The sequence below is a fragment of the Antennarius striatus genome, chromosome 9 (genome assembly GCF_040054535.1).
Source record: "Antennarius striatus isolate MH-2024 chromosome 9, ASM4005453v1, whole genome shotgun sequence".
NCBI lineage: Eukaryota > Metazoa > Chordata > Actinopteri > Lophiiformes > Antennariidae > Antennarius > Antennarius striatus.
The window spans coordinates 21,065,404-21,077,762 of record NC_090784.1 but is presented as its reverse complement, the minus strand read 5'-3'; the positions used below and the strand labels follow the sequence as shown (position 1 = coordinate 21,077,762).

At 47.4% G+C, this 12,359-nt stretch overlaps 1 protein-coding gene across 1 annotated transcript; it reads right to left on the bottom strand.

Moving 5' to 3' along the window:
- Positions 1 to 6,235: 6,235 nt before the first annotated feature.
- mex3a (mex-3 RNA binding family member A) lies at positions 6,236 to 11,939 on the bottom strand. Its single transcript, XM_068324130.1, has 2 exons — positions 10,901 to 11,939; positions 6,236 to 7,467 (listed from the first exon to the last, which is right to left on the bottom strand). Exons 1-2 carry the CDS (start codon positions 11,319 to 11,321, stop codon positions 6,305 to 6,307), a joined length of 1,584 nt encoding a protein of 527 aa, XP_068180231.1. The 5' UTR covers positions 11,322 to 11,939; the 3' UTR covers positions 6,236 to 6,304.
- Between the last annotated feature and the right edge of the window lie 420 nt (positions 11,940 to 12,359).

The following is a 12,359-nucleotide window of genomic DNA, read 5'->3' as shown; positions in this document are numbered from 1 at the left end:
CCCATGTTAGCAAAATAGATTTGAGAAACTGTAATATGTTTTTTTTATTCATTTTAAGTTACTTTCTATAAATGTATGTGGAAGAACTCAAATATAGTCTACGTCAAAAACCTGTCGCAAATCCTTTTCATTAAAAAAAAACCCAAAAAAAAAACTTAAAGCTCACTTGTAAATCGACAAAATGATAAGCGTAAGGAGTGCATTGAGTCGAGATCCTTTTTTTTTTATACATTCAAATGCATTACTTCCTCAATGTGTGATTTAGACAGGTTGGTACAATTGCTTAAGTGCATCCATTGAAAATAAGGATTTCCTATCACTCCTTAAAAAGGGATTCTACATAAATGCATAAAGACTTTTTCATATTAAGAGAAGAAAAAACATCAACAGTTTCTACCATTACTATAATAGTAAGCTTAATACAATATTGTAAAAATAATACTAACAAGAACTTAACGGATCAAATGTCACTGTGAGTCACCCCCGCTCCTTTTGTGGCACCACTGAATTCAAAAAAGTATTTCATACTGGGTGAGTTGGACAAATGAAACTTACTCCTTAGAATATTCTTAATTAAACTTTAAGCATCAATTAGTTAAACTACACGGTAGATATATGGTTTTAAACCCATGTTCACTTTAAGGTCTTAAAGCTTTTTATACACTTTAGGTATCAGGCTGATGAATTGTTTATGAGATCTTAACTTTTTTTTTCTGATAAATCTTACCTACTGTACTATATTTTACTAACATGCAGTTAAACTTAAGGATACAGTTAATGTCTCTCTAAACCATGTTAACTAAAAACCACAGTGTTTTTTTTATTTATTCACTATTACACTGTCACCTTGTTTACATATAAACATAATCCCTTACAGTTTACTCTGAGGCTCTTCCAAATTCAGAATTCAGCCTGGATTTTCACCGGCTTGTCATTGTCAACACAATTCTTTCACAGTCTAATAATCTTTTTTTTTTTAAGTTGAATTTTTTTGGGCTGTCTCTTTCTTATCTTGACTTCTAGAAAGATTATGACATTCCTTGGTCCAACAAGGACGTCAGAGAAGCGCTCATCGGACTGCCAGGATGCGCTTTAAACCCAACTCATTGGGGAGAAGTCAGTCTGTTACCAGGCGCCCCTCTAATATTAAAGTGATCTTCCAACGCTGCAACATGAGACGCTTTCATTTCACGGATATCGATCGAGCGGCCTGCGAGACTTTAGGGCGAACAGAGTAATCCTGACTGTGAGATTATTCCTCAATATTCCTGATTCCATAAACTCTTTTAAATCCAAGTGAGATTTTGATGCCTTTAAAATAAGTTCTCTCAGGTGACAAGTGACCTCATGACCTCTTCTTCTGGTTTTTGTTCTTTGGCTATGTCTGACCCTTTTTCCTCTCCAAAAACAATACAGATGAAAAAAAAACAAAAAACAACTAGGTGCAAGTGTGGATCAGAGACGTTTTAACGCGTGAATAGAAATCATCTGGAGACGTGCTGTAAGTAACGTCTGCCCCTGTGTGCGCTGTGAAGAAGAAGAAGGAAGAAAAAAAAAAAAAGGCAGAGTGTGAGGAATCGAAGCCTCCTCTGGTGGACGACATGCCTGCGGTGGGATCGACGGCGTCTCCAGCGCACATCGCATCATTACGACCTGCCCTCTTGCTCCTCGCCGCAGCGTCCACCTTCTGGAGCAAAGCCTTCCAAAGATGACGTCCGTCATCATTAAAGTCAGCGGCTCCCTGCTTTTTAACAAACAGGACGCACCTCGGCGCCTCAACGCTCTCGGGCTTGTTTGTTTACACTCGAGCGATCACTTTTACAGCGAGCTGAGATTTCCTCTAAGTCACAGAAATGAGTCGTTTCATCCTCTTCAGTTCCACTCAGGTGAAGGAATGCTTTTGAGTTTACCTCGGCCCACCCTTCCATCTGATTGATATTCAACATAGAATAAAAAATAATTTACAAAAAAAATAAAAAATCAAGCAATCAAATGACTAAGACCCTGATGAACGCAACGAGAACAATTACTTATCCTGAAACTGTTACTAATTATATCTCTGTTTTCACGCTGGAATGAATCCATAATGGTTTTTAAGCGGATATGAGGCATCAGTATTATTCTAATATCAAGGTACATTTCTGAAAAAGAATATTATTCAAAGAAGTGTTGAGGCTAGCTCCTATGTTTATTGTCCCAGTATAGTCCTATTATTGCTTTTTCATCCTAATATACATAAAAACTGATTTCTCCATCAGGGGTTTGTTTATTCCACGTACTATTCCGTTCATTTGAGATTGGGTTTATACATCAACAACGGCTTCATAAAGGATATTCATTATTACAGTCTATAGTAGTGTCTCATTCATTTATCTATATATTTGGATGAAATACTAAGTTAATCAGCTTAAATAAAATTTTCTTCAACGTATGGATCTATTTCATATAGTATTCTAGTCAAAAAGGAGGACGGGGCGAATATATAAACTCTTCACTTTGAATTCCATATGCTAAAACATTGACAACGACGCCTTCAGCTTTGAGAAGAACCTGCAAAATGTCACGTAAAAGCGGGCCTCTGTCCGGATGTCGATCAGCGATACACAAACTGTATTTACATAGATGCTCAGAGCGCTTTCCCATATAAAGTACAATACTCATTAACTTATAGCTCGTCTAAACAGGGAGACGTTTCAGATCAGCTCTCTCTTCATTCAACCACTGCAAACTCAACCTGCTGGTCTGCATTGATCCAATGGAGGAGAGGTCTCCCAAATCACCACTAGTACTACTGCAGTATCAAAAAACAAAACAAAACAAGAACCACCATAATACAGAACAATGATAGGGAATCCTTATGTGCATGTCTTTCAAATTCTAAGTTCATCTCACCATCAGTGGTCGGTTTGGTATTAATCAAATGCTATTTTTGTTTTGTTTTTTTTGCAATAAGGTGCTCTACTTTATATTTAAGTAAAGTGTTTTAAAGGGCCTAATTTGTCTTAATCCCCCACACCCCACACCCCCAACCCTACCCAAGCAGTTTGATTCACATTCCTTTCTTTTAAAAAAATAAAAAAAATAAAAAAAGAACTTTAAAAAGTCATTTTTTGGGGGTGGGGGGGTGGGGTGGTGCTAAAGGCTAATGTTGCTACCTTTTACTAAATAAAAACAAACATTAAGGCAGAAATCAAAAGATACTAAGTTCAGGAACAGTGTCATACTGCCTTACATTGGACATTGAAAGCATACGCCAAACCGTTTGTGCAACATCTCCATCCATAAAAATCAGAACTATTTACTTCTACATCTGATAGATTTAAGGTACTTTTTTCTTTTTTTATTTCAAGCGTAGTGATTTTTCCCTGCAGGCGACTTGGAACGCGAGTTGACGGGGTGGGCTTTTGTGTCGTAAGAAGACACAATTTGTAAATGTTTATTGTTCTCCAGGACAGAAGTCGAGCTGAATTGTTGGGGCCTGCAGAATCCCCTGTGCCCTACCCCCCCACCACCCCCAACCCCCCCCTAGCGATGCTGCATGTGACCACCACACAAAAACCTGCTGCAAGAACTGAATCATCAATACAATTGCAGCTAGGATTTATTTATTTATTTATGATCTGAGCTTCTCTCTTTCTCCGGCCAAAATACGCCCCCACCCCCCCCCAACCTCATTCAACAGCTTTAATCCCTCCCCACCCCCACCCCCACCCCCCCACCCCATCCACTCTTGTCCAGCCCTCTGAAATCCCCAGACTGGGGCGAACGCAGACGCAGAGGGTGTGTAATTCGATTCAGCATGAGTGCTGCTTAAATGGGGCGTTTCCCTGCTTTCCTGTCAATTACAATTGTATGATTTCATTCTGGTAGCTCAAAGTGGGGGTGTGGGTGTGTGTGTGTGTGTATTGGGGGGGGGGGTCTGCCATTGGCAGCGCCTCAGTGTCCAAAGTGAAGGGGCAGCTGCAGGATGTCCCATACAGTGGCGAGCTGACACGATCAACCCCTTACAACAAATATCCAGGTGGTGCATGTGGGGACTTGATTTTTTTTTTTTTGGGGGGGGGGGGTTGTTAATGATGCTGCACCCCATGTTAGAAAATCCTTTCCTCCATAAATGAGCTTAAACATTTCCATCCCTGCTTGAAACTACGTGACGTGAACATTAAACACAGGTATCTGCTGTATTTCCTGATAACTGTTGTTCATTTATTTGACACCCCCCCCCTCCAAAAAAAAAAAAAACAACAACCCCCCCCTAACTTATTTCACCGGCGCTGCCAATTCAGCTGGTGTCTTTCAAAATTTTGTGTGTATGCATGTGTGTGTGTGTCTGGACAAAAGAGGCCCCCCTCTCCCCAGTAGGGATAGCTCAGAGCAACTGAAAACGACCAATGGGGGGAGGGTGTGGGGGGGGGGCAAGGCGGGAAGAAGAAGATGGAGTGGGGACGGGGGTGGGGGTGGGGGGGGGGGGTTCTTATTCACCCAGCTGCATCCAGATCATCCAGCCCCCTCTGTTCCTGTAACAGTGGGGTGGGGCAGTAATGGCCTCGCGGCGGGACCCCCCCACCCCTGGTTCGGCCCCCACATGGGCCGCACCTGGACCGAACCATTTGCCTAATTATCAATGAGTGGATCCAGGCCGTGTCCGAGCCCACGCCTGCTACTGGGGGGGTAAGGAGTAAGGGGGGGGGGGGGGGCAGACAATACGCCCCACTCAGAGAGGCCTTCAAAAGCAGACGATCGAACTGTAAGCTGGGGGGGGGGGCGTATAAAAGCCGGAGAAAAGAGAGAAAGAAAGGGGGGCCTGAGCTGGACCCCCAGCTCGGGGTCACAGCTACAGCGTACCATGAAACACCTGCTCCTGTACAGCCCTGCTAATTATGGGGGTGGGGTGGGGGGGGGCAGCTGGGCCCCCGCGTAGCTCAAACATAATGCTGTTAGAATGGGGGGGCCGTTATGGAGCAAGGATTACCGATTTGGGACATTTTACAGTGTCAACTATTTTAATCCGAGTCTGCAGCTGATTCAGGACACATTTTACAATTTTACTCGGCTTCTGTCCACAGTCTACCCCCTCCCACACACACCCCCAATCACACACACCCTGCCCCCCCCACCACCCCCCTTTTATTTACAGTGCACGTCTCAGGGAGAAACACTCGTTGATCTCTCGCTGTGTCCTATATTGTTCAGCGACTGTGGCCAAATGACCACACAAGACAATAAAGCGCGGTTAAGGTGGCTTTGGAACAAGTCCGTTGGGGAGACAGATATGGAGAACCGGCCAACTGGATGAATTCCAAGGCTTTCGGCCTCACAAATTAAATCAGTGCTTTAAGCCAACCGAGGAACCACATGCTTTTCAAGTGCCACGAGGAGCGAGCTTTACTGAATCTTTTCAACAAACTGCAGCGACCAAAAGTGTAATCAATGGCTACAGGAAAGAAGAGTGTACTCCAATCTATCTCTGTGAATAATAGCACCAGTGAAATGTAATCAATTACCCCGAAAAAATATGTAGCGTCCTACCTACCTCTTGAAATCTGGATTATAAGACTAAGAGAATGAAAATAAAAAAGGGATGACTTTTGCTTTCTTGTAAAGGATTACAAGGCTTTGACAAGAACCGATCTATTCACATTTTCATTTGGCTAAAATTAATAACTATTTTGGACCAATTAGAACCACAATCACAGTAAAAAACCGGAAGGCTGGATTGTTCACACCCCCCCTCCCCCCCCCAACATTTCAAGGTATGATTGAAAATCCTATTTTAGACCACGATGATTGTAAGGTGCAATGGAAATTTCTTTTTTCTTTTTTTACTCCTTCTAATAACAACGTTGACTTCCTCGTCCAGTCAGGTGCAGATCGGGGTGCCTCAACAATCATCTTTCCTTCAGTATAAACCCACTTCATGGTAAAATAAAAATAAAAAAAACAATTTTTTTTTGAAGAATAAAATGTTCACATTACCGTCTAGCTCTGCCTACGCCGTGATTCATGAATGAAAAAACAGCAGCAGTCAAAAAAAAACTGAAAATGCAAGGTACTATACTTCTCTTATAAACAAAACTTTTATAAAATATATATGCATATATATATAAAAGAAAAACTTAAAAATATTTCTTATACTTTTTAGTAAAGCAAGCAGTGCCTTCTAAAATATCTGCTTGGTTGGATTTTTTAAAATTTTTCTGAAAAACAAAAAATGTGTATTATAATAATAATCATAATAACAGTAAATAATTATTGAACAAACACTGACTCAACTAAATGATTTTTAAAAACTGACGTGGTTTCTTTAGGAGAATATTCGGATGGCCTGTGTGACCTGGGTGTGGCACACGGGGCACTCTGGGTGGTTGAGCTCACAGATTCGGATGGCGCACTCCATGCAGAAGAGGTTATGGCCACAGGGCACCAAGGCAGCCGTCACTTTGCTTTCGAAGCAGGTCATGCAGTCCCTCACGGTGGCCGGCGGAGAGTCCGGCACGGGCAGACGCCCCGGGAAGCCTTCGCCGGCTGAGGTGGGCTCGCTGTGGGCGCGGCGGGCCTGGGCGTGAGGTGAGCTGGCTACGGGCACAATGCTGGTGACTGACGAGTTGTTGGTGCTCCCGCCCCCGCAGGGCTCGGTTAAACCGGGGGAGAGTCTGGTCAGGGGGAGGGACAGGCCCCCGAAGCTCTTGGAACGCTGCTGGGTGTAGAAGGCCACCTGTTTGGGGTAGTCGGGGTCGCCCCAGCTCTGGGTACCCTCCGATCCAAAATAAGAGCAAGGCTTCTCCCCAGAACTGGAGAAGTTGCCCTTGTTGTAGATTCCTCCCCCCTCGCCTCCTCCTCCTCCTCCCCCACCTCCCACCATGGCATCTGAGAAGTTCTGGCGGTAGCTGCTGGTGAGAGGCTTGCGCTGGCCCCCCTGCAGCCCCCACACCTGCTGTAGCCGGCTCTCCAAACCGCCGCCGCTGTTGCCCGCCGGGCTGCTGCCCCCGCCGTTGGGGCCCAGGCAGTCGTTCTCGTTGTTGTGGTCGTGGAGGCCCCCCGTTCGGAAGGCGATGTGTGCTTCGATCTCCTCGCGAGCCCGCTCGGCGTTGCTGGGCGACCCGGTGATCTCAAACACGGGGTCACGGTCTCGACTGGGGGTCACGATGTAGGTGCAGGTCTGCTGCTGGATGCGTTTGATGGTGGATCCCTTCGGCCCCACCACCAAACCCACCACGCGGTATGGCACTCTCACCTGAATGGTGGTCTGACCCGGCAGGGGGGTGGGCGGGGAGCCGCTAAAGGACACCCCCAGCTTGTTGCGGGACGCCCGGAGCATGGAGAAGTGCTCCGCTGCAGAAATGATCTCACGGCGGGCCAGGGCGACGTCCTCCTTTCGGCCGGTGATTAAGAACACCGGCTCCTCTCCTCTGACGGGGGTTTTTATGTAGGTGTTGGTTTTGGCCCGCAGGGCTTTTATCTTGCAACCTGCAGAAACACCGAGAAACATCTTAAAAATAAGCAAAACGTAATGCAGCAGTTACACGACGCTCCTCTAGAATCGACTGAAACCGTTACCTAATCCCATCTCCCCTTGGTGGATTCTGATTTACGCACCAGTTGTGACCAGATTAGCTTAATACTTTTGCACATTTTTAACCAACCGGGGGAGTAATTAGAATAATTTATGACATTTCCTGCACCTGAGCATTAATGCACTCCTGCAGCCCACCTATTTATCAGCTATACATCAAAACACAGCCCTGCTATAGGAGTCATGTGGATGGTGCAGAGGAATTAGACGTAGCCGTTCTGGAGGATGAGGCATGCGATGCATTCGAGTCGTCGCCATCTGCCCTTCCATGAACCCCTCAGGCCGTAAGGTCAACCCACATGCACCCCGGTTTTCCAAGGAGGAGGTGACATTTATTCCTCTACATCTGCATCTGTTTGTTGTTTCTAATGGTTTATTCCATTAAGCGCTTTGATGAAAGGAGAGTGTTAATGCCAGGGAGCTGCAGGTTAATGTTATTTTACGACAACCGTGCAAAGACGGGGCAGGACGGGAGACGGTAGTCGTTGTTTCAGAGTCGTCAGAGGAAGACGGAATGAAAAGACACAAGTGCTGTTTAGAAGAAAACCCCCATGAAGGCTGCATGAGGAGGAAGGAGTCTGCTTTCATTCAGAAAATCCAGGCAGCACCCTCATGGAAGGACACGCTTTTTTTATTTTTTTTTTAATGGAGGACTTAAACACACCTTTCTCATCTTGACTCTTTAAGAGGCCTTCTTATTCTTATTTTTCTTTATCTCTCTCTTTTTCTTTTTCTTTTTTTGACAAACAAGAATCTTCAAGCACTTATCCACCCATCCAGTGAACACACCACAGCTCATCTCCACAGACTCCAGGTACTTCAGATTACACAGCACCTCATCGCCATAGCGATCTGAAAAATCACAGATGCGGGTATCCAAACACTTAAAGCTGGAGTTGAATGTCACCTTAAGGCGACTAGAAAAGCCCACTTTGCTCAGGAACACTTCCCCGGGAGGGAGCCGTCGGTGCGGACAGCATACGGTGATTCTCTGAAGGTTAAGTGTGGCTCAACCCCCCCCAAATATGAAAAAAGAAAAACGCACCTCGTGGCCTGACGTGACGCGAACGCACCAGGAGCAGTTCCTCCTTTAATTGGCTCAAATTAATTCTATCTCGATCACAAATTACCTCCAGGAAAAAAAAAAAAATCACACACACACACACCTTCATTCATCTCAGATGTTAGATTATTAAGCACACAGGTGACAAATAAAACGGACGCCCCCCGGGATGGAAAACAAAGACACCCCTGATCTGGAGCGCGCCAGAGAGAGAGAGAGAGAGAGAGAGAGCATCCTCTGGAATCAGCTCCTCACCCTTCCGTCATGACGTGATGCTGAGAGGAAGAGGGTGTGTGAGTGTGTGTGTGAGAGAGAGAAAGAGAGAGAGTGGTGCTAACAACCCCCCCCCACCACCACCATGAATCAGATCAACCCCCCCCCAATCCAAAAAATAATAATAAAAAATCACCACTTCTTTTCTCGGTTAAAGGCGAACGGGTTCCTTCCTGCTGCACGTGCTGCACACCGGACACGCCCCTCCCCGGCCGTCTGCGGTTAGACCCCCCCTCCCCACACACACACACACACACACCCCCAATTCCCTCCCCAGGAAAATTCAAAACTCTACACTCCAACGTGGACTGAGCAGACCCACACTGCAACAAGAAAGGGGAACGTGGATAACACGACCCCCCCCCCCCCCAACTCGTCTGAGACTTATTTGTCTTTGTTGCCAAATAAATTTGTTAGTGGTATTTATAACAACCCCCCCCCTACCACTCATTCAAACCACCTTTTACTCTCCTGACTGGCGACCATGTGGCACCGAGGGGCGTGCAGCCTCACGAGGAGCCCCTTGTTATGGAGCACCGAGGCCCCTCCATCCCCATCCGATTCTACCCCCCCACCTCACCCCCACCCTTTGGGTCCATCACCACACTTCATGCATACACTGATTAACACCAATCACCAATCAGAAGAAAGATTTTTCAAAATAAAACCCTCTCCTCCTCCTCCTGGATGTGAATCAGTCACCAAAAACAGCTTCATATCCAACCAGCAGACAATAACAAGATTATTTCCTACAAATTAAAAGGACCCCCCTCCCCCCCTCCCGGAGCAACTTCTCGCTGAGTCACCCCTTTAAGTCCATCCCGGGTGCCAAACTGCGTCCTGACGCGCCCCTCCCGTCATCCCCCCGACTTTCACACCTTTGTTTGACAGCTGCTGTCATTCAACTTCAGCTCTTTGTTCAATAACCCCCTCCCCAGAACATCAGGAAAAAACAGGGCAGAACCTGCAAAAAGGGGGGGGGGACTGGAATTGAACTTTCCAACACCCTCTTATTTAAAAAAAAACAAGTGGCACACACTCGCTCTATTGTCCAATTATGTCACTGGGGCAGTGCGCCACATAAACAACGAGCTGAATAAATTTGGAAAGGGGTGGTGGGTGTTGGGGGGTGGGATGAATGGGGTTGAGGGGGGGGGGTATCACATCTTCAAACATTCGAGACCGAGTGCGTAAATGTGGTCGTCGTCCCCCCCCCCCCCCCCCCTAGTAATCGTTGTGAAAAGTGAAAGGTTCTCCCGTCTCCGTCCGCCGCACGTTGGCTTTTTGAACAGTCTGGCGCGTCTCAGACGACAAAGGAAGCAAGTGCTCCAGTGTGTGTGTGTGTGTGTGTGTGTGTGTGTGTGTGTGTGTGTGTGTGTGTGTGTGTGTGTCTGCGCGCTGACATTGATGGCGTGGATGTGGAATAACTCGCCCCAGTGGGGAGGAAAAAACGGATCTCTCTGTGTCTGTCTTTCTCTAGTGTCTCTATGCGCGTTAACTCCCCCCCCCCCCCCCCCAAAAAAAAAAAATTTAATCCAAAAATTAAAAACACACACACACACACACACACACACACACACACACACACACACACACACGAGGCGTCATGATGACTACAAGAGAACTTACAACGTTGGGAGCTGAAAAAAGTGGGAGGCTGATGTCTCGGGGGAGTACAAAAACACGCCAGCACACACACCACTCCCTTTTCTTTTGTCAAATAACACCAGGTAACATTTAGAGAACAAAAACACACACACACACACATACGTACAAAACAAACAAAAACACACACACACACACTCACACACACACACACACACACACAACAAAGCGCACGGGGGGGAAACCACGGCGGGAGAATGCGACACTGTTAGCGGGATAAACGCACAAGTTTGAGGGTGGAGAGGAGAGTGGGGGGGGGGTAGGAGGGTGGTGGTGGTGTGGGGTGGTGGTGGTGGTAATAATAATCTAGAAGCCAGCCGCTTTACCTTGTCTCCCCACTATTTCGGCCACATGTTCCGAGCTGGGCACCGGGACGCATTCGGTTATGTTGCAGCCTCGTCCCTTCGTCTCACTTGAGGAGCTCTCGTACAGAGCGCACAACTTGCTCTTCCCTTGCAGGATCGCCGTGTCCCCGCCACCCCCGACGCTGTTCGTGTGGTTGTGGTGGTTGTTGTTATTGTTACTCCGGTCCTGTACTCCCGTTGTTGGGGCTCCGCCGCCGTCCTCGCCTTCCCCGAGCCCCAGCAGAGACAACTGGCCCAGCGCGACCCTGAGGGCACGGGAGTCGTCTTCCTCCTCGTCGGGCGGCACGAGGAGACCTTCGCTTCCGAAGCCGGAGCCGGCCAGATCCCCGCCGTAGCCCCCATTTTTCTCCATGATCCCTGCTAGAACCAGCAGGCTAGGCATGGCTAACAAAAGAGTGTGTGAGACAAAGACAGGGGAAAGAGACTGGAGAAACAGCACCCGTGCCGCCTCCTCCTCCTCCTCCTCCTCACCCCCTCCTCCTTCCAAGTCCCCCCTTTTGCGCTAGTCCCTCCCATAGACCGGCCCCCTCTCTCTATCCGCCAGACTCTCAGTACAGTAGTCTCTCTCCGAGCTCCGGGCGAACGGGACACAAGGCCGTCTGCGCGGTGGATGGATGGGGCGGGCGATGCGTTTGCTCCACCCAGTCTGGTTTACACAGCCCCCCCCCCACCACCACCACCACCCTTCCCTTACCCTCCCCTCACCGAGACAAGACGAGCCGCCCTCCCGTTGTACCATTCCGTCTCAGGTTCCCGAGCTTGTGGCACCTCAAGGCGCGCAGCTTTTTCCTCCAAGTCACCTATAGAACAGGAGGAACACACCTTCGTCCTTTACGTCCCCGCACCCACCGCACTCCTCTTGAAACGCAAAAATACTCACCCACCCACCACCGCACGCAGAGCCTGAAAAAAAAAAAAAGAAAAAAAAAAAAAAAAGAAAGAAACCCGCATATCCGCGACTTATGTAAGAATTTCCAATCCAGGATGTAAACAGTTTGGGTATCAAAAGGCGCAAGTGCGGTGCGCACATGGTCTGTCTGGTGCGGCTGGGGGGGGGGGGGGGGAGAAAAAAAGATGATGTCAACTTTATCATTCAGGGATTCAAACGCGGAGATCGGGGGTGGCGTTCAGGCATCTGACGGGAATTTTTTGGGAGTAAAAAAAAAAAAAAGGAGTTATTGAGATTTTTGTTGTTGGTGGTGTTTGTTTGTTTTTGGGGAAGGGAGATGGGGGTCCGCCCACCTCCATGTATCCCTGCTTTGCTGCAGGTCACCGCGTTGTTGTCTCCAGCGCCGTTGCGCATGAGGATGTTATGTATAGGAGGGGAGAGAAGGTGTCTGGAGGGGGGGTGGGTGGAGGTGGGTAGGGGGTTGCTGGTACTGGTTGGGGCTGTATAAGAGGAGGAGAAGAGAAAGGGAGT